Source organism: Pyrgilauda ruficollis, unplaced genomic scaffold (assembly GCF_017590135.1).
Source record: "Pyrgilauda ruficollis isolate IOZ18807 unplaced genomic scaffold, ASM1759013v1 scaffold164, whole genome shotgun sequence".
NCBI classification, from domain to species: domain Eukaryota; kingdom Metazoa; phylum Chordata; class Aves; order Passeriformes; family Passeridae; genus Pyrgilauda; species Pyrgilauda ruficollis.
In genome coordinates this window covers 1,078,818-1,100,233 of record NW_024515209.1, presented here as the reverse complement: position 1 = coordinate 1,100,233, position 21,416 = coordinate 1,078,818, and the positions used below count along the sequence as shown (strand labels likewise).

Below are 21,416 nucleotides of genomic sequence, written 5' to 3'. Positions count from 1 at the left end.
ATTGGTTTTAGAGGCTGCACATAATTTTATTTGACATAAAGCCTGAACACATTTCAGCAATCTCCAGACAAATTTTGAAAAATTAATTTTCAGCTCACATTTGGTGTAGTGCAACTCAGTTCTTACCCTTATAAAATATTGGTTGCTGTGACCCTTGTCAGTGTGAGATTTTTTTCTATATTTGCAAGGTGGAGTATTGGAGTATTTACTGTCCAAATAATGTCAACAGTTAAGGAAATTTCATACAATCTTTGTGCAAAACCAGAAATTGAAAATGGACAATTAGAAGTCCTGGGGATTAGGAAGGATTGTCATATGATGTAATCATTGTAATTGTTGCTTGGCCAAGGTGAGGTGCATCACTGGTTTGTGTTTGTTTGGTTTTTTGTTTTTGCTGGGGGTGGGGTTTTTGGGTTTTGGTTTTGTTTTGTATGTGTGTGGTTTGTTCCTTTGTTTTGGTGTTTTTGTTTTTTTTTTTTTTTTTTTTTCCTTTGTCAGTTTTGTTAGTTTGGGGTTTCTTTCATTGCAAATTTGGAGAACTCAAAGGACAGTAGATTGAAGAATGTGTGTAGAAATGTCATGTAAATTTCACCCAAGTTTCTTGGTGGGTGAGACAGGATAGGACTCAGTCACTGGACCTTTGATGTGCTGAGGTGAGGCTGGTGTTTATCTCCCTGTGCATCTGAGTGAACCCCTCTGCTCAGGGGGTGGGTGCAGTGCAGACCATCCCCTGGGGGTCTGGGCTGTCCAGATGTGCTGGAACATCCAGCTGTGCTGAGAGAGGCAGTTGCAGGTTCCCTGAACAGGAACTTTTCTTCTCCCAGCCCTCGGGGCGAGGCTGGGAAATGCAATTCTAGTCAAGAGCTGTTCCTCTGAGAGCTGTGGTTGGAGCAGCTCCGTGGCCCCTGGAATGTCCTTCCCTGCCCTCCTGGGTTGGATCCAGCTGGCCAGAGCAGCCAGGGCTCCTCTGGTGGGCTGGGAGTACATGGAAGGGGCAGGGCGAGGCTCTGCTGTTGCAATTACCTTTTCTTGCTCAAAACCAGAGTCTGTCACTTTTCCTGCCAGTTTTTTTTACAAGGTTGTAACGATGCTCTGACCCTTCAGGGCTGCTTAACCACAGAGTGTGGCTGTCAGGGAGCATGGTGCCCACAAAAGGGTGTTTTCCTGTGCAATGAAATCATGCTGGTGTCATGAAAACCTTGTGTTTGGCTCTTTGCAGTGGGCTTTGAATTTCCATCAGAGCCCTGTCAGTCTCTGCTGTTGGTGTGTGTCTGTACCAGCCTTCTCCCTCATCTCACACAAAACTGCAGTGGCTTGAAATTTCAAGTGTTTCGTTCTTTTTTTTTTCTTGAAAATGTTTATAGATAGAAATTATTATATATAACAGGGGTGTAACAAGGTCTGAGATGTGCTGACTTCTTATTCTTGCCTCCCTATCGTGTGTTGGCTCACTTCAGGGAGAAAGGCTCTGTTTATAGCAGTCTTGAGTTGAACTCTTTTACAGCAGATCTATATTTGGGCATCTTTGCACATATCCTTGTGTCTAAAATGGGCACCATAACTCTTACCTTGTAGAGGAGTTTGGAGATTAGTTACTGTCTGTAAAGAGCTTTGAAAATGTCAAATGCTGTGTTTGCATGTTTTGAGAATATAATTAGAAGACAGTCAATTAATCTGCTTCCTGTAAATTAATACATCAGAATTGTTTGCTCTGTAGAAATTGTTTGTGTGAATGCTTTGGGGTGGATTTATCTTTCTTCCTTTTTATTTTTGGTACATACGTGATGGTGTTTGCTGAGGAAGCCAGGCTTCACTTTTGCAGTGCACAGTATAGGAATGCAATCTTCAAAATACAGGCTGTTCATATAATTTCATTATTTACCTGCCTGTTCATTGATTAAAATGAAGCTACATGTTTTCAGCAGTGAGGGTAATTTATTACCTAGAAAATTTTAACTTGGGTTCAGGAGGGTTTTTCATTATTTTCTGTGTTTATTTTCTGTGTTAGATGCATGAAGGAGGGTGTGTGTCTCATCTTGATTCTGTATGTTTGATGCAGGAGCTCTCTGGAGAGATTTTTTCTGGTCCATATTACATAAGTAATCAAAATAGAAGGTTATAAGTGTTCGTTCTGGCCTTTAAGATTTGATCTATTAATTGAAATACAGGGATGTCTTCTGCAGGGCAAACCAGATGCTGAGGTTTGTGTCAGAATTGGTGTGGAGGAGCTCTCAGCTCCTGTCAGGTTTCAGAGGAAAGGGCTGGAGAGCTCTGGCTGCTGCTTGGACAAGGTGGGGAAGGCTGTATGTGGAGAAAGGTTAAGGTTGTGACAACTGGTGAACAAATGAGACAGCATGGAAAGAAAAATAAAACCCCAAAACACAGAAAGGGTTGAGTCCTGAAAAATGTTTAACACTGCAAATGATTACAGTACTCCCTTTGGTCTGTTTCTGTCTGTTTTCCCCATCTGTCCTTTCTGTGTCAGCTTGAACATCACATTTTCTACTGATGCAGCTACGTTCCTACTGATACAGCTCTATTTCTACCAATTTAGTTGGATTTCTACTAATCTATTTGTATTGTGCTTGGTTACGTGGCAGGGCTGTAGTCCTGGTTCACTTCAGCTGTGCCATGCTTGAGGGGGGACCAAAACTTGCAGTGAGTTGAGGGTTCATTCCCTTCAAATGGGAATGGGCCAAATGGAAGCTGCAGAAACCCTGAAATGACAAGGAATGAGAGGCTGTGCCCCCAGCCTACCTGCAGTAGGGCATCACATTCATATTTTCTGAAAAATCCCTTCATGCAGGGTTTTTCTCCTGGGAAGCTGAGAAGCCTCAGAGAAAATGAAAACAACAATTATTTGATTTGCTTCTCCTGTGCTTTGCTGCTTTGGAATGTGTTTGGAGATCGTTTACCCACAGGTGATTGTTTCATTGGGTTCTGCTGTGAGTTGTTTTCACTCTTTGGCCAATTGGGGCTGAGCTGTGTCAGGGTTCTGGAGACAGTCAGGAGTTTTTGTTATTATCTTTTTTGCCTTCTGTAAGTTTCCTTTCTGTATTCCAATTCTGTATTCTGTATTAAAATAATATAGTATGTTAAAATAATAAATTAGCCTTCTGAGAACATGGAGTCAGATGCATCATTCCTTCCTTCGTCGGGGCACCCTGCACACACAATAGCAGGGAAAATGGGATTTCTGTGCTCCCTCTCTCCATCACTTGCACTGCAAACATTTCACTGGCATGGTCCCCACAGGTGCCTGCCCGTTTGCTGAGCTTTCTACATGAGTGGATGTGTCCTGAAAACCTCTCAAATTGCCCCCACAACCAAGAGCACTTTCCAAGAGAGTGGTTGTTCCTTTGCCAGCATAAGGAATATTTCACAGAGAAACCGAAGGCTGGGAGGGAGCAGAGGCAACAACAAGTGGTGGCTGGAATGTTTTTCATTCAGAGCTGCAGCTCTGAGTGCTGTGTCCTTTCCCCGGTGCTTGGGAGGATCAGAATCCTGGGAATGGGGTCGAGGGTGAGCACAGGGCTGGCTGTGCCCACCACCAGGTCTTTGGAGCAGTTCTGTCTGTCTCTGGGCTCGGGCAGGCTGGATTTGCAGGAGTTGCTCTCCACTTTTCAGGAATGCAGCCTGCAGAAGTGTCCTCAGGGCCCATCTCAGCATCAGTCACCTGGGGAAATGAGATGCAGAGATGTGTCAGTGCAGCCCCAGGAGCCCTGGTGCACGTGGGAGGGAGGCAGCAGCCCTGGCAGGGCTGTGAGTGTTTACTAGAGACTGTGCTGTCCCTGCAAGGCAGCTCTCAGGTCCCTGGGAAGCAAGTGCCTCGTGGTTTCTGGCAGCAAATTCCCACTGGACTGTGCCAAATGCACTTTGAGATGAAGGTACCCGTGTTCAGTTTATGATGAGTGAATAATTTAGCTGCACTTACTTGTTGTACCCATTCCTGTAGGTTTTACTTGTTAAAATTTTCCTTTTATGTGGCAGAATTTTCCCCTGTTGATAAACTGCTGCTGAAGTACAAATGGTCTGCATTGAAAATGGAGCAGATGGGGCCATATTAGCCTGGTTCTCTCATCCATGAAAACAAGTGCTATAACCATTGTAATTTGGTGTAATTTCAATGCAAGTCAACAGAGTTGCAGGAGAATTTAGGTCCTCAGTGACCTTTGTGTATTCCTTGACTTCTGTTTTGCATGCAAGTTGGTATTTTCTAATTGACAGAGTAAGAGTTTATAACACAGGGTGCATTTATGTGTAATCTCCCTAACTGGAAAACTGTTGGTTGCATAATTACATATAATTACCTCAGTTGTTCTTGGCCTGACAATATTTGCAGGATGGCTCAGGAAGGCAATTCACTGTCAGATGTCAGAATAGATTTCATGGAGCAGGTTGGCACTCGATTAATTCAATATTGGCTGAAGAAAGGAGACAGCAAGCCATCCCATCCCTCACCCAGTAAAAGATATTTTGTATTTGTACAACTGAAGCTAAACCTGGAGCAGATACCACAGCCCATTTCTGAATATCCTCAGTGTGGGAGATCCAAATCAATATCTTCCAATGTGCTCTTGGCAGATAAAAGCCCTATACTCATTTACCTCTGGAATATTTTTCTCCCTAGTTCTGTTCAGTATCAGATGTCTGCCTATCAGGGATGATGAAGGAATACTAAAATAGTAAAAAATATAGTAAAAAAACCCTCCTTAATCTCCAGGTGTCACCAGAAAGAAACACAGAACCTGAAATACTCCAGTGTGTTTCTACCAGGTTTGCAAATTCCTTCTTTATTTTTTTAAAGAATCAAAATCGAGCCCAAAACCAGCAAGAAAAACCCCAGGAAACTTGTTAGAGCCAGCACTTCATGAAGGCACCAGCACATCTCGTTTATAATCAGGTGCAGAGCAATCTGAAGGCTGTAGAAGACTCTCATGCCACCAAGGGAAATTTTAATTAGCCCCTCTAGGACTATGAGAAAGGCTTCAGCCAAGGTCCAACTGCTCTAATTACCTGTGCCACACAGTGGCTGTGAGGACATGATGGGGAAAGTATCTATTTAATGCTTATTTTACTTTTCCCTTCCCTCTGCTCTGAAATAACTTTCCAGTTATTTTCAGCTTCAGGCCTGTTTCCATTACAAACATGTGAATTCTGTTTGCTAGCCCAGAAATTCTGCACAGTGAGCCCTCTGCTCTCCCTGCACATCACTGCCACTGCATTTACCACCTCCTTTGTCACAGAGCATCACCAGACTATCACCAGCTCTGTGAAAAACCACTTTCTTCTGTTTGTTTTGAAGCTGTTTCCTCTGACCTTTGTTTAATAGATATTTTTACTTTTAATTGGAAAAGAAGCAGACCTGTGACACCCTATTCATCCACTTTGTACACCTCCTGGTTTTCAGACTTCTGTTGTGTCCCCAAAGTTGTTCCTTCCATTGAATTACAGAACATTCTGGTTGGAAGGGACCTTTTAAGGGTTTCCTGGTCCAGCCCTCCCTGCAATGAGCTGTGACTTCCTCACCTTGATCAGGTGGGTCAGAGCCCTGTGCAGCCACACCTTGAATGTCTGCAGGGATGGGGCACCCACCTCCTGGGCAGGGCAGGGCCTCACCACCCTCATGGGAAAGTGCTCCTTCCTCATATCCAGTCTGAATTGGCCTCCTCCACCACAAAACCATCATCCCCTGTCCTTTCTCTGCACTGAAGAGTCCCAGATTAAGTTTTTTACTTATCCAGCTGGGACACACCCAACCCTTTCCCCACCACTTCTGTTTTTTATTGAAGCTTTCCCAATTTACGTCCGTGTGAAAAGTGCCCATGGTACTCTGGGTGCTTCGTAGTGTAACTGCCTTGTTCACTTCGTTCTGCTTCTTTCCAGCCACCCCTGTGGTCTGATTTGCTTCTTTTGGCAATGCTGAGCATTGGGATGGTGTTTTCATGGAACCTGTCCTGGGATCTTGCTCCTGAGTGGTGCTGCCAAGCACAAAGTCCATCTTTCCACAGGTGAAGCTTGGAATGTTTTTTCTCACGTGTGTGCCTTTGCGTTGATGACAATTTATTCCTTCTGCCATCTTGCTCTCCAGTAACTCAGGCCTGTTGAAGTCCTTAATAATAGATTCTCATCATTTCTGTCTCAAACAATTTACAAACTTTGTCATCCTTTGTAATGGCTGTCCCAGTCCTCAGCAGAATTCCTCGAGGAAGCCCTTTGCTGACTTTGTTTCATTCTAAGAACTGACAGATGGCCCAATATTTCAACTGTTTCCTAGCTTCTGATCAGAATTTTTTTCTTTTGTCTTTTTATTCATCTGTAGAGTGATACTTTTTTTTAAAGTCCTAGATGCTTAAGCATTTCCCTAAATATCTGTCAGAATCGCTGTGAAAACCATTTTTGTTGCAATTGAAACACCTGTTGACCCCTCTGAGAGCTCCTCTGGGTTTACAGGAGATGCCATCCTTGTACAAAAACCATCTGACTCTTCCCGAGTACATCGTGTTAATTCTGATGTCCACTAATCCTGTTCTCATTATAGCTTCTACTAATTGGTGTGATACAAGCATGAAATGTGTTGGCTCAGTAGATCTCCCTGGAAACTTCAAAATGAATTCTCAGTCCTGTCATCATCCCGTTCTCATGCTAATTTAGCAGCAATGGGACGTGGGTTTCCTGCCAGGAGTGGTGGCACAGCAAGTCCCAGCACGGGGGAATCTTCCCTGGCAGAGAGGAACTCTCCTGCCCACCATGCTGCTGGCACAGCCATGGAATTACGGGATGGTTTGGGTTGGAGGGGACCCTAAAGCCCATCCATCCCACCCCTGCCATGGCAGGGACACCTCCACTGTCCCAGGCTGCTCCAGCCTGCCTTTGGACACTTCCAGGGATCCAGGGGCAGCCACAGCTGCTCTGGGAGCTCCATCCCAGGCCTGCCCACCCTGCCAGGGAACAATTCCTAATTCCCAATATCCCACCTCACCCTCCTCTCACTGAAACCATTCCCCTTGTCCTGATCATTGTTATGAATGAGGGGTTGCTGCCTTCTCCCCCAAACACTTCCCTCACCTCCACACATTCATCCTTGCCCACTTACTCCCTCCCAGAGGTGCTGCCTTCTTCCCAACACTTCCCCTTCTTTTCCTTCCCTTTCCTCAGGATGTGAGTAATACAGAATACACATTTTGTTCTGTGTTTCAGAGGCTGGGCAAAATACTGTCAGTAGAACACATCTGAAAACTCCATGAGTTAATGTGTCCTTGGATAGCATAAGCTGCTTTGATTTAGACTGCAATTTGCTGCTTTTCCTTCTGGGATTACTGAGGAGTTTTCAGTTGCTGCAGTGGTTGTTCTCTTTTGCTCAGTAATTTACTTGCATTTCAGGATGCACACGGGCTTCCAGATTCTGAAATGAAAATGTCTTCAGAAGTCAAGAACAATAAATATTTTTAGCTTGTCATGTCAAATTTTAATTAATCACCTCTGCCACCTTTTCCAGCATCAAAGGTTTGCAACACACCCTTGCAAACATCAGGCAGTGATGTAATGTAAGCCTTAAATACATAGCAAATGATTAAGCTTCCTCATGCCTCACATTGAAGGTAGGCTTTTGGTAGAGCTCTTAATGTTTTGGTAGCAATCTTGGTAAACAGACAAATTTTCCACCATTGTTTTTCATTTCTGATTTCCATTCTTATCAATATTGATGCCTGTAATTTTCTTTTTAACTTACTCTCAACGTCCTGGCTTGAACAGTTAAGCCAGGACTGCAATAAATTGGTGCAAAATCAGGAAATAGCCCCTGGCCAGATCATGGCACGACTAAGTTTTAAAATGACAGTTTCACAGTGCATTATTATAAATTAGTTTTATGTTTAGCAAGGAAATCTTAGGGAAGGGCAGACCATGGGAAGGTTATATTGCCACACCACACACACCATCTGGAGGTTCACAGGACAATTTGGTGTCACCCTGGAGCTCTTTGGAACATAATTTACCTGTTGGCTGGCCCTGCTGATGGGAGGGTGGGATTCCAAAAGCACTGCTGGCACCTGCATCATTTCCCCAGTGTGAGCTTTGCCTCCTGGGCAGTGGAAGGTGATGGAATTCAGGAGGAGCTGAAGGCAGGGCTGGCAGGGGAGCTGCCAGGTGGCATTCCCTGGGGCAGCAGCTCCCCTGCCTGTGACAGGGAACCCTCATTCCTCTGGGTCCCTCAGGGCAGAGTTTGACTCACAGGGTTGTTTGGGGCATCACCACTCATTGGCCCCAGTGGTCTGAAAAGCAGTATTTCTGTCACAGGGCATGTATCATTTGGGTTAATATTATTTTTTTCCTATTTTTTTGGGGAGGTGGCCTTTGAATTTTTTTTTTTTTCTGGTGTTTTGGGTGTGTGTTTTTTCTTTGTTTGTTTGTTTGCTGTGTTGTTGCACACTTTTTTTTTTTTTGCTGAGAGTTTGTCTGATTGATTTTTTTTTTTTTTTTTAGTCAGAACAGTGATTTTTCCCCTCTGGAGGGGAAATGTTGGAGCTGCAGAGGTTTTGCTGCCTTGTTTTGAGCGCTGCCATGCCTTGGGCAGTTTTGCAAGGGCAGAGCTGTGCTGTGAGCTGCTGGGCAGCCCAGCTCTGGTGCAGGATTTCTGCACCCCGAGTCTGAGCCTTGTCTCTGCAGCAGGCACCCATCAGCTCCTCCCTCACTGCTCCTTTCACTGCAGGCAGAAACTCTGGTCAGCCCCAGGTAGGAGCCAAGGAGTGACACACAGCAGTGCTCCTGATGTCCCTCACTCCTTCCTTGGCTGTCAGTCGTGCCTTCATACCTGTGCCAGGTACCTGAAGCTCTCCCTCCTCTTTTTTTCGCCAGCTTTACCTTCAAGAACCCAGCCAAAGGTGTTTTTGTGCAAATGAAGCCTTGCTGTGTCACTTGTGTGCACCTCAATACTGAAAAGACATCTTGAAATGAAATTACTTCATTTGTTTTATGTCAAAACACAGATTGTTCACATTACCCTCTGTGATTCCAGTGGTTTTCAGAATAAACATAAACAACAAAATTGTCTAGCTGAACTTGAAACACAAGTGTGTTCCTGATATCCAGCAGACGGGATAATGATGGTGATGAGGGTAGTTGATGTAAATATGTGCTACAGTGCTTAAATATTTACTGTTTTCCCTTCAGGAAAAGGATGGTGTGTCTGCAGAAGGGTGCTTTTTACCTGTACTGTGCTGCAGTGATGTGCAAGGTGAACTGTTTGGCATTGAATAGCAGTGCTAAAATTATATTGTCTCTGTGTAATTATATATACAGGCCCACTCACATACATCACTTATGGAGAATGTAATAGTGCATCACAGACACCATCTTATTTTCTTGTAGTAAATTATTTTTTTAAATGAGCAACATTTATTTTGAAAAGATAATTTAAAGATGACTTTGAGATTCTTTTTAGAGACATGTTATGGCATTTTTCTTGCACTTTTCTTGCTCTAGAATTGACTATTTCTGGATAAATGAAGTGAGAGCTGATGCTGATGCTTGAATGCAGTATGCCTCTTTGGGGGGCTGACAGATGTGGGTGATTTCATAAAAAATGCCTTCTGTAATTTAGCTATAGTTGCTGTTGGGTCTGGACCTGGTGTGGCTGCCCTCCAAGTTAGTTTAAATGCATGCATTTTCCTGGTCTAACTGTGTGTTTCTGGCGTGCCTGTCACCATGGTAACTGCACACCTCTGAGTTTAAATTCTGTGGCGTGAGATCACTGCAAGTCTTGCTTTACAGAGGTCTGAGTTGCTGCACTTCAGAAGTAGGGAGGACTCTGATATTGTCTCTCCCTTTAACTTGAATCCCCACACAATGGGATTACATCCAGTGCTTGTCTGCACTTGTGTCTTTATTCTAATTTTATATGTAACAGCTTTATGAAACGCAAATAACTTGTTACATAATATGCAGTGCTGAACAGTGTGATTTATCTTTAAATATGCTTTTTAAAATAGACTATTCCACTCCATAAACAGAGCACATTTGTGTGTAATCTTGCTGCACTTTTCACTGTGCTGGAGGTTATTTTCAACTGCACTGTATTGTTGTAAAAGTTTTTATCTTTCACTGCTGTGGAGAATCCTATGGACCTGATTAAATGGGTTTTTCCTTCCTATTCATGGTATTCAGGTTTAAGTGATATGCTCAGTTGAAACACCACAGGTTATAAGATTGTCCTTGTACTCATTTATTATTCCTCATTTGGGCTCTGGAGCTGTTTAATTTCTGAAACCTAACAGGTCTGAGCCTGAACTTCCTTTAGTTAAAGCCTGTTAAATGTGAATACTGCTTCTGATTTGGCCTCATTTCTGTTGTGATTGTCTGTAATCCTGCAGTTCTGGTGCTCTTCTGCATGAAGAGTGCATTTTATATGCAGAGTGATGTATAACAAACTAATACAATGCACAAGTGAATAATTTCTGCTCCTGGAATGCCTTTTTTTTTGTGCTCACGTTACCCAAAAGGAAGCAGAGTGTAGGAGTGCTCGAGTTTGTCTGTTGGAGCCCAGAAAGGAATTTCTGTTCCCTGAGCACAGGTGTGGAGGTGGACGAGGCTGGAGGAGCTGTGGGCAGTGGGGACAGTGGGGAGATCCAGAGAAGTTCAGTCAGAATTGGTCCTGAATGACCTCAGACCCAAACCCAGATGTTTGTATCACCCTCACTCATCCTCCTGCCTGTGAAACATCTGGATTTCTAAAGGGTGCATTTAGGGCACCTGTGGAAGTTAAAGGTGTGTTTAGGTAGGATATTTTTCTGACCTGTTTTCATTGGAACTGGAAGAAGCCTGCTTGCTGCCTGGCTGTAAGCTGGTACACAAGCTGTGCAAAATAAGGTTATACATATCCCTGTGAAATGGGAACTAAGGTGTCTCTCCCCTCCCTACCAGCTAAATCTTTTTATGCTGCATTCTGACACAAAAACCTCCTTGACAGTTCTGTGGAACACACCAGGGCAGTGCCCTTCGTGCAAGAAATGCCAGATTTTTCGGTGAATAGCATTTGTTGTGAAAACAAAAGGTAGCTGCCATACAGTTCTGGGTGAGGCTTCTTGAGAGAGGGGAAAACATGTTTTGGGAGTGTGATGGATGAGAAGGGTCCCCGTTCTTCTGGGAAGGTGGGGAGTAAGCTGGAGCCTGTGCACAGTCTGCATTTTTGGGAGGAGGAGGTGGTGGTTCCAGGCTTGGGTCCCCACGCTGGCTTGTGAGGGAACTTTTAGGTTAAAAAATGTGTGAGAGAACTGAAGACACCCCACTGTAGTTCTGTTATTGTGCTTGGCTTATGAGCTCTTTAGGGAATTGCATTTTGTTGTCTTGGATGTGGAAGTTTAAGAACAATAACTTAGCAATAAGTACATGAAAGCTATTACCTTGATACACAGGGGAATTTTTTTCAGGGTAGTTTTAACTTCAATCCATGTTCCAAGACTAAAACTTAAAACACATCTTCCTCGGGCTGGCAGCACACTGGGCTGAGTATAGAGAAGTCTTCTGGTGTTTTTTATTTGCTGGGTGGGACTTTTTTTGTGTTTTGTATTTTTTGTTTGGTTGTTTTTTTGTTTATTTTAAAAATTTTAGTGTCTGTTAAATTTCTGAACCTTTTTTTCCTTTGTTCTAATTCGCAGCATTACTTTACTGTTCTCTTTGGCCATGAGGGGCAGAAGCCACTGGAGCTGCGTTGTGAGGATGAGGTTGATGGAGATGAGTGGGTAGAAGCTATTCACCAAGCAAGGTATGAAACTCAATTTGTGACCCTCTGATCCATTTTATTACAGATAAATGGATAATACTTTGAGAACCTAAACCCACCTTCCAAACAGAAAGAAATGATTACATTATTAGTTGGGTGTTGTTTGCAATTCATGAGTACCTTACAGGAAAAAAACACCTTTAACATTCAATGCTTATTTCACTTTCTTTTATCTTTCATAAGCAACTGTGCTGCAGTTGAAATTAGTTCAGAAAAAATAGTGTTTCATTAGAAAGAAGCCCTAGGATTAGTGTTCTGTTAGAGACAAGTGTGTCACGTGAACGAGGAAATTAATGATATGACAGATGAATAAATGACTTTTTCCTTAAAAACTCTTACAGAGAAATAAATGTAAGAAAGAGGAGGTCAGGCCATTAAGATAATCAAGTGTGACAAATAAAATTTTGACTTAAAAACTGCAATTCTGAACCACAGTTTTGTGAAAAGGGATGTGGTAGGACCTTGAGCCATGCATTAGTCTGTGCCTGAGGGGAGTGTGGCAAGTGGCCACGGTTTAGGTGCAATCTAAATTAAAGAAATCTCACTGAAGGCCTGAGGAATGCAGGAGGTGTGAGAAACCATGCTCACTCTTCAGAAATTTTAGAAGTTTAATAAGGGATAAAAGGGATAAAATCCAGTGTTGGGGTGCTTGGCTATTTGCCAAAAGAACACCATTAACCTAAATCATGCTCTCTGTATACTGTTACATTACAGGGGGTGCATGCATATTCATAAGAGTTTGAGTTGAATATGTATATATTCAAACATTCCTTTGGGTTCAGATGTTCTTTTGCTTGAGTTTAACCTTTGACTTGTCTGCATGCCATCTTGTAAATTAAACCAATATATTTTATTTCTTCTTGTGGTTCCATCATGTTGTTTTTACACTCCCTGGTAACGAGGAGTCAGTAAATTGGGTTCTGGTTTTTGTCACTCTTATTTTACCACTCAGTCTGCAAATGCTAGGAACCACATAATTATCTTACACCATTCAGTTAGTTAGTTACAGCATGTTAACATCAGACAGTCTCTATTTTAATATTATGCTACACCCTAAGAAACAAGATATTTCTCAAATTATTATTTACTATTTATATAAGCTATGCCATGCATACATAAACTGACAGATTATACTATACCCAAACGCAGTTAAAAGGAATTACAAATTGTACTATATCAGGATCTTTGTGATCAATAATAACTTGGAAAACAAAAGCTAATACATAAATGTGAGAGCCAATAACTGCATTTGCCATCTATAACAGGAGGGAAAGATGCTGCTGAAATGCACTTTCTGCAGCCTCCTCCCATCCACACTCACCTCAACTAATCTGCAGTGCCATGGTAACGCACAAGGAGCCAGGCAGCTCCTGAATTGCTTAGGACACGAGCCATGTAAACAGAAGTGATTCTGCTTCAGAACTAAAATTGAACATGAGCAGCTCGTAGTTTTTAATTTAGAGCTTGTGAAGTGAGGCCCTGGGGCTGTAGGCCTTGTGCTGCCTGGGCAGCCAGCTTTGGGATCTGTGTCCTCCTCTTGGGCTGGTGATGCCTGGAGAGGCTGCCTAGAACACAGGCTAGACAGAGTTAAAGGAATAAAGTGGGGATTTATTAAAAGGCCTCAAAGGATGCACCTTGGGCAGCACAAAAGTCTGGCCAAGACTCCACCCAAGGTGGATCCAAGATGAACTCTGAGTCACGAGTTCTCACACTTTTATCAGTTTTGGTCCATTTCCACATTGGTTTCACTGTCCAATTCCAGCTCAGCTGATGCAGTCCCACCCTCCCAGGTTGCTCTCCTCCATCCCCTGTTGTTTGCACTTTTTGGGGCTGAAGCTGCAGCGGTGTCCTTGGTTCTGGGCTGGAAAAGGATTGTTCTGTGTGCCTGAGCTGTGAGGAGAGCTGCTGACACTTTACATGAAGTTCAGAGTTACATGCTAATGCAGCACAGAGTCTGGAAAATAAGAAAGATAAAACCTAAGGTATGGCTGGTGCCAGCTGAGTGTAGCCCTGTCCTCTCCCAGGACAGCCCTGCAGGGTGGGCAGTGGTGCAGCTCTGGGTGACCACAATCACCCTGTGCCCTGGGGGCCCCTGGGCTGCTGCATTGCTCGTCCTGGTCTGGGACAGCTTCTGCTGTGCAGTGCTTGATGCCTTGGAGTGGCTGCCTGGAGCAGAGGCTGATAAGATTAATACAATAAAGTGGGTATTTATTAAAGGCCTTCAATAGGTGCAGCTTGGGCAGTCAGGAGCCTCCCACAGGCTGCACCCAAGATGGACAATGGTCACGAGTTTTTCCCACAATTACAAGTTCAGTCCATTTGCATTTCAGGGGTTAATCCTCCAATTCCAGCTTCAGGTAATGAAGTCATTTCCCCCCAGTTTGCTCCCCCCAGTTCACTTTTGTTTATACTTTCAGGGCCTGAGGCTGTAGGGTGTCCTTGAGTTTCAGGCCCAGAGGGATTGTGTTCTCTGACCCAAATGTGAAGACAGGAACTAACGCTGTATTTGGACTTCAGAGTTATCTACTAATGCAGCACAGGATCTGAAAAACATAAAAGCTGAATCAAGGCATCCTACTTGTGAGTGAGGAAGGGAGCAGGGCTTTTTGCATCGTGCTCGTGGGCATCCAGGGACATCAGCATCCTGGGCTTCCCTCTCTGCAGCAACTGTTTGGTTTTGCCACAAGCTTTCCCTGCCAGGAGGGGACACACGGGGGAGATTTGGGCTCTTCTTCCAAGGACAGGGACAGGAGGAGAGGGAACGGCCTCAGGCTGGGCCAGGGCAGGCTCAGGGTGGGCACAGCAGGAATTTCCCCATGGAAAGGGGGCTCAGGAACTGCCTTGGCACTGCCCAGGGGGGTCTGGAGTGCCCATCCCTGGAGGTGTCACCTGGAGGTGGCACTCAGAGCTCTGGGCTGAGGACAAGGTGGGGATGGAGCACAGCTGGGACTCCATGGGCTGGGAGGGATTTTCCAACCTCAGTGATCCTGGGATTCCTGCCCATTGCCTGGTGTAAAAGGCACATAAGCAAGAAGAGCTTCATAACATGAGGTAAATTTTTTTGTCCTTGTAGTTCAGTCTGTAAATGTGCCGCACATGAATTTTCAAGGTGGAAAGTGACACGAAATGAAGGCAATGGTGAACAATGCACAGCTGAAAATATTGAGAATTTGCAGAGAAGTTGGTTGTGACATTCAGGGTCAGGGTGGCTGGCTTTTGTCTCCACCAGGGAGTTGTAATTGCAGGCTGTACAGGACAGGTGGGTCTCTGAGATAACTAAGATCAGTATTTTTATCTCCACCCCTTTTGCTATTTGCCTGTTTCCACCTTATTTGATAGAAACAAAAGAAACGTATTACCTCCTGATGATATGGAACTGTGGGCATCTCTGTGAGGGACAGTCTCAAGGTCCTATGCCATTTGGGGGATTTTCTTCATCACCTTTTCTGCATAGGTATCTAAATTTCCTTGGGCAAGTTTCCCAGGGATACAGACACTGCTTTCTTATGTTTTCTCGGACAAAATTCCAACAAATGACCAAAAAAAAAAATTGTAAAACTTCGTTGGTAAGCATGGAGTGTCCTTCCCTATTGTGGGTTACCTCCTTGCTCTAATGATTTTCTACTTCACTGGAAGCTGCTTTTGTTTGCTTTGCATTGTGTCGAGCAGAACAGCCTGGAGTTTCTAATTAGTTACTAAACCATTGGGTCTTTTGCTGAAGATACATAAACAGAGGATAAAGTAATAGTTTTTGAGTATTGTGTAAGACTTTTCTTGCCAGCTTAATTGAACAAAAGAGCACAGATTGTCTTTAGGGATTGAATTTTGCCTTCAGCATGATCTAGACCTTTTCCCTTAAGTTTATCTGTATTTTTGACAAATGGGAGAAGTTTTGGCAGCTTCTGAAGTGCCACTGTTGATTTGAGCCTAGCCTAAGGTTTTTTTTTAGGGATTGATGAATGGCATTTTATGTAGCACTGTAAAGATGCTTTTTTGTACTATCTCAGGTGTCTTAGTTACAAATTGTAGGAGGCATTGAGAAGACTGCCACTACTCTTATATTGAAAAGAGACCTGGGAACATCATGTTCCTTGTGAATATGCTGGCATTTGAGACAGGGAAGTATTTAATTGCTTTCCAGAGGGTCACATCCTCATGAGGAGCTGCGGTAATCCCTGTGTTAGCTGAGACAATGCAATTGAGGTAGTTGAAGCTTTTGTTTTCTTAGATTGACATACAGAAAATCTAATGTTGGACTGCTTATCATTATTTTTTTTTTCCCATCACATATTTGTAGCCATCCACATTTCTTCCACCTCTAATTTACTTTCTCAGTTATAAACAGAGTGTTGAAAAAAGGCTGCTCCAATCTCACTGCACCCCATGGCCCACTCTGGGTAAATAAGAATTTTATTTGGATGCCAGTACCTAATTAAAGGATCTTTTCTGCTGTGATGTTGCTGTCCACAGAGCCCTCTCCTCACATGGAGGATTGTTTGGCTTTTGAGCAGGAAGAGGGATATTTAATCCAGTATATTTCACTGGAACCTCATTATCAGTTCCACACCTGTACTAAGTTTTCTTCCCCTTCCATTTTATTTGAATTGTCACTATTTTGGTTTCTCATTAATATCCAGGGTGGCAGAGCATGGTTTGCTCCTCCTGAGCTACATTTTTGGGAAGGAGGATTTATTCCTGGTAAATCCTAATTCCTCTGTCAGTGACTGCATTGGGAAGTCACTGACAGAAGAATTTTGGCTTTCTTCCAGAACTGGTTCTCTTATGAAGAAATCTCTTTCACCCTCAATACAATGAGGTGTACTTATCACTCTCTCTTACAAAATCTTCTATATTTTGAGGCTTTTTTACATTTAGCTCAAAAACTCTTATGTTCTTTTTTTTTTTTTTTAATATGAATGCAGTATTAATAAAATTTATTGGACTTTTCTGCTTCAGCTTATTCCAAAGTCTTAATTTTACCACCTATGGGAATAAAAACCCTCCTTTCATGCAGGCACAAGTGTGAACTTAATTGGGAAACTGATTTGAAAAGGAAATATGCTTTTTTAATTTATTGCCAGCTTAGTTGTAATCAGTCTCATTCCTCCAGGTCTGCTCACTGCACAAGTGATGTGGGAGAAGAGCAGGGAGGAAAATGGAATAATTCTTTTGCCTGGGTCACTGTTTAAGGTGTACAAGGAACTACTGCCCTCTAACTGGCAATTTAAAATTAAAAAAAAAAAAACAGAAGCAGAAGGGCTTTCTCTCAGATTTGCAGGCACACCTTGCTGTGTATTTCACGCAGTATTTTGCAGGGGGTTGTAATCTCAGTGTGGCAGCCCAGAGCTGTCCTGTGCTGATTCCTTGCTGTCAGTGAGGCTGTGTTAGCTGAGGCCTGGTGCTGTAATGACCAGAATTTTGTGGTTTCTGGTGGGCTGGGAGTGAGGCAGAGAGGTGCACCCAGTGTGAGCCCCCCAAAAATCACTGAGCTGTGCAGGCTGCCCTGGACCTCCATCCCTGTGATGCCTTGGAGTGGCTGCCTGGAGCAGAGGCTAAGATTAATAGAATAAAGTGGGTATTTATTAAAGGCCTTCAATAGGTGCAGCTTGGGCAGTCAGGAGCCTCCCACAGGCCGCACCCAAGATGGACAATGGTCACGAGTTTTTCCCACAGTTATGTTTGGTCCATTTGCATTTCAGGGGTTAATCCTCCAATTCCAGCTTCAGGTAATGAAGTCATTTCCCCCCAGTTTTCTCCCCCCAATTTTGTTTATGCTTTCAGGGCCTGAGGCTGTAGGGTGCCCTGGAGTTTCAGGCCCAGAGGGATTGTGTTGTCTGACCCAAACGTGAAGACAGCAGCTAACACTGTATATGGAGTTTAGAGTTATACCCTAAAGTAGTACAGGATTTGAAAACTATAAAAGCTGAAATCCCAGAGGCATCTCCCTGCAAGTGCCCGTGCTGCTCTCGGCTCCAGCTGGGCACACAAGGCCCTGCAGAGCCATCTCAGCCAGCCACCCGAGCCCATGGCGTTCCCAAAGCTGCTTTTGTTTGCTTTGCATTGTGTCAAGCAGAACAGCCTGGAGTTCCTAATTAGTCACTAAACCGCTGGGTTTAGTAAAGTTGGGTTTAGTTTAGTTTAAGCTGTTTCCAGCAGCCAAATCACAAAGTCCCTGTTGGTCCAGCCCGGCCTTGGCGTGTCCCCCGTGTGTGGCTGGCCTGGCTGGGCCATGGCTGGTGGTCACACACCTGGGCCAGGCTCACAACTCCCGCCTCTCCTGTGTGCCACTGGAGCTGCAGGGACCTGTGGCCTCTTGGTCCCAGCTCCAGAAAGTGGCACTGAGAGCTGCAGGGATGCACACATGGAGTCCCCTCACCAAGGAGAGGAGTGAGAGGTGGATTTGGTGAGAAGGCAGGATGGGTAGTGGTGGTGATGTGCAGATCATGGCCAGACAAGTGTATTGATCACTCTGGTTACCTGTGATCTTTTATCTCCTTTTGCGCCCTAATCTCTGTGTTTTCCAAAGCTTGCTGCTCCTCAAACCTATTCCATGCCTCCCTTTCCCTGACTTTTGTTCCTGCACTTCCATAACAAGCCTTGTACAGCCCCAAAATGCTCTTCCCTGTAAGCCCATAAGAAGTTTCACACGCCTGTGGCTGGTGGCTGCTCTCAGCCTGAGAGGAGACATGGAGACGCTTTCCACGGATTCTGGGCACACCTCATGGCAGCTTTTCATGAGCTTTCCTCTGTAAGGGGGCTCCTGAAAAAGAGGGAGAATGATGTTATACATGGGCAGATAGCAAGAGGATGAGGGGGAATGGTTTTAAACTAAAAGAGCAAGTTAATTTGATATTATGAGGGAATTGTTCCCTGGCAGGGCGGGCAGGCCCTGGCACAGGGTGCCCAGAGCAGCTGGGGCTGCCCCTGGATCCCTGGCAGTGCCCAAGGCCAGGCTGGGCACTGGGGCTGGAGCAGCCTGGGACAGTGGGAGGTGTCCCTGCCCATGGCAGGGGTGGCAGTGGCTGATCTTTAATGTCCCATCAACCCATCCCATGCCATGAATCTGTGATTCATGGCTGCTCATGCTTTGAGTTCTGTCTCAGTTTTGCACAATGGGCTGGGGTGCCATTCTCCTCCAGTTTGCTTTTGGATGAATTCCTGTGGTCAGTTTTTCCTGGCTGGAGTGCCAGGACAATGGGAACAGCTGGTTTTGGTTTGAGGTGTGAGTCGGGTGGGTGACACACTGGCTGGTGAGAGGTGTTTTGAGCACAGTCTCCATCCCACACAACAGGCCTTCCCTCCCTGCACACCCTGCTCCTGAGTGAGCCATTCCCCATGGACATGATTTGAGTACTTTAGCTGTTGGGTCCACTTTTCCTGTCCTCCTTTTTCTGTCTCCCAGCTCATATTTCCCCCTCTCAGTTAAAAGGCAGTAGAAACCATTTGGGGTGTGGAGTTCTTGTGGTGCCCTGTGGCTGTGTCTGGCACAGGGATCCCTCAGAACCCTGGATCACACCTCAAGGCACCTCGCTTGGAGTTGAATTGGTTATGTTTTAGTGCAACTTTTACTGTTCCCATCCCTGCTGTGGCTGTGACTGTGCCATCAGGCTTTAAAACCTGTCTGGAGGCTCCTTCTCCTCTTTTGAGGAATCCTGCAGCTGCTGGAGGCAGGTGTGGGGACAGATGCAGGCAATTTCTTCTGCCTTCAGACAGCCAGAGCCTGGTTTTCATAAGGAGTGAGTTAGGCTGTGCATTTTGCTTTTCAAGAGGGTGGTTTGATGTGGCCAGACCAAATGCCTGCTTCTCCCAGCAGCCTGAGCAGCTTCAGTGCAACTAGCATGGGCTGCTCCAATGAGCCATCACTCTGGTCTCATTTTGGGACAAGATTCAAAAGCTTTCAGCACTGCTGGAACTTGTATCCTGGCTTGCTGTCAGAGGCTATGGTTAAACTTCCTCCAGTTTTCCTAGGTTTTCTGAGCATGCCAGACTAAATGGTGCAGCACTTTTTATCAGGGTTTTATTAATTTCTTCCTCTCTCCTTGTGGTGGGTGATGGTCAATCAGAGGTTCCTGAAATACCTGGTTTGAGCCCTGTTCCTACAATGGACAGGTTCAGCCTCAGCTTTCAGGATGTTTTAGACATTACAGAATTGCTTCCCTCAATAAAATATTAATAAAAATCTGTATAAGCTGTGGTTTGCAGCAGTTGTTTCTTTCTATTAAACGATACCCTAGACAAAAAACCAGACCTAGACTGGCTGCCCACAAGTTGTTTTATATATTTTTCTGTGTTGCTTTGACATCTGAACATTTTGGTACAATTTTCTCAGACAGGGATTTTTTATACACATGTGCTCATGTCAGTATTGATACCCTGTCCTCTTGAAAGGCTACTGGGATTACTCTGGATATTCAGATTAACACATTTGAACATGGTGATCTCTACTCAGGCATGCAGAGAGATGGATGGAAGGGGCTGTTGGAAGAATGTGAAGTTTATTCCAAAAGCCTCTGATTTTTCCTTTCCCAGCAGTAGTTTTGAGAAGGAAAATGGATTTAGCCTATTATAAGTTAGTGTAGGTGTACACAGGCTTTTCTAATTAACTCTTCTTCGTACTGCTAATTATGGGAGTGAAGGAGATGTTGTTTGGTTTCCAGGCTGAGTCTGACATTTTAGACAGCCAAAGCCCCCCAATAAATTGCTCTAAGAGCATCTCAATAGAACAAAAACTTCAGTCTTCCAGAGCAAAGTTTCTTGTTCCCCAGTAAGGCAAAGCTGTCCAGCTTAATGCATTTAAAGAACCCAAGAAATACACACAAATTTCTTCCCCTAAAGGAAGTCAAAGAGAAAAAAGTGAAAGAGAAGCACTGTATGCAACAATATCTTGGGTCCTACATCAGCAGTTCATCCTTTGCGAGTCTGTATCCTACTATTGTCCTTCTATTTTTCTCAGTTTGAATTAAATTGAAGTGAAACCCCTCAAAATATATTGAAAACAATTGGTAGCAGAACTTCTAGAACATTTTGAAAAGGATGAATAGAAAAAGAGAGTGTTTCACCTGTCTGGATTTGGTTTTAGGTAGGAAAGAGTATTTATGTTAAATTTAAATAAAAGCATTTTATTACACATGTTACATATATTTTTATCATGATAACATTGTAAAACAATTTATGCTACCTCAGACATGATTAGTGTTTTTGATTCAGACAATTTTTAAAATGTACAAATGCCTTTTTAGGGTGCAAAGAGGTGAAGTACTCTGGTTTCTGAAAAAAACCTCCAGAATTCTTGCAAAACAAAAAAAAAAATTTGAAACATTTTGAAGAACTTATCTCATACTGCACTGCTTTTTCTTGCACAGCTGAGTGATAAGTGAATTGCTTCAGGACAGATTTATTTATGCATGTTTTTTACTTCTTGGAAGAGATGCCCTGACCTTCCTTTTTCCAGTGTATTGTTTACTACTGCAGTAATCAAAATATAACAGCACATGTAATAGAATTAAATTCACTTCTTATTCTTTTTATAATCTGTACAAGGGGGAAAAAATTTTACTTTATGATAGCTGTGGGAACTTATTCTAATTATTTTAAATCCAAGCTTGTTTTCCAGGTTAGGTGTTGAATTCAACAGCTG

At 43.8% G+C, this 21,416-nt stretch overlaps 1 protein-coding gene across 6 annotated transcripts in view; it reads left to right on the top strand.

Moving 5' to 3' along the window:
- RASGRF2 (Ras protein specific guanine nucleotide releasing factor 2) overlaps positions 1 to 21,416 on the top strand; it is a 120,364-nt gene that overhangs the window by 25,519 nt on the left and 73,429 nt on the right. For all 6 annotated transcript variants that reach the window (XM_041463301.1, XM_041463300.1, XM_041463299.1 and 3 more), the window contains exon 2: positions 11,655 to 11,761. In XM_041463301.1, coding sequence (XP_041319235.1) covers positions 11,655 to 11,761 — 107 coding nt within the window. The remainder of the gene's footprint in view (positions 1 to 11,654; positions 11,762 to 21,416) is intronic.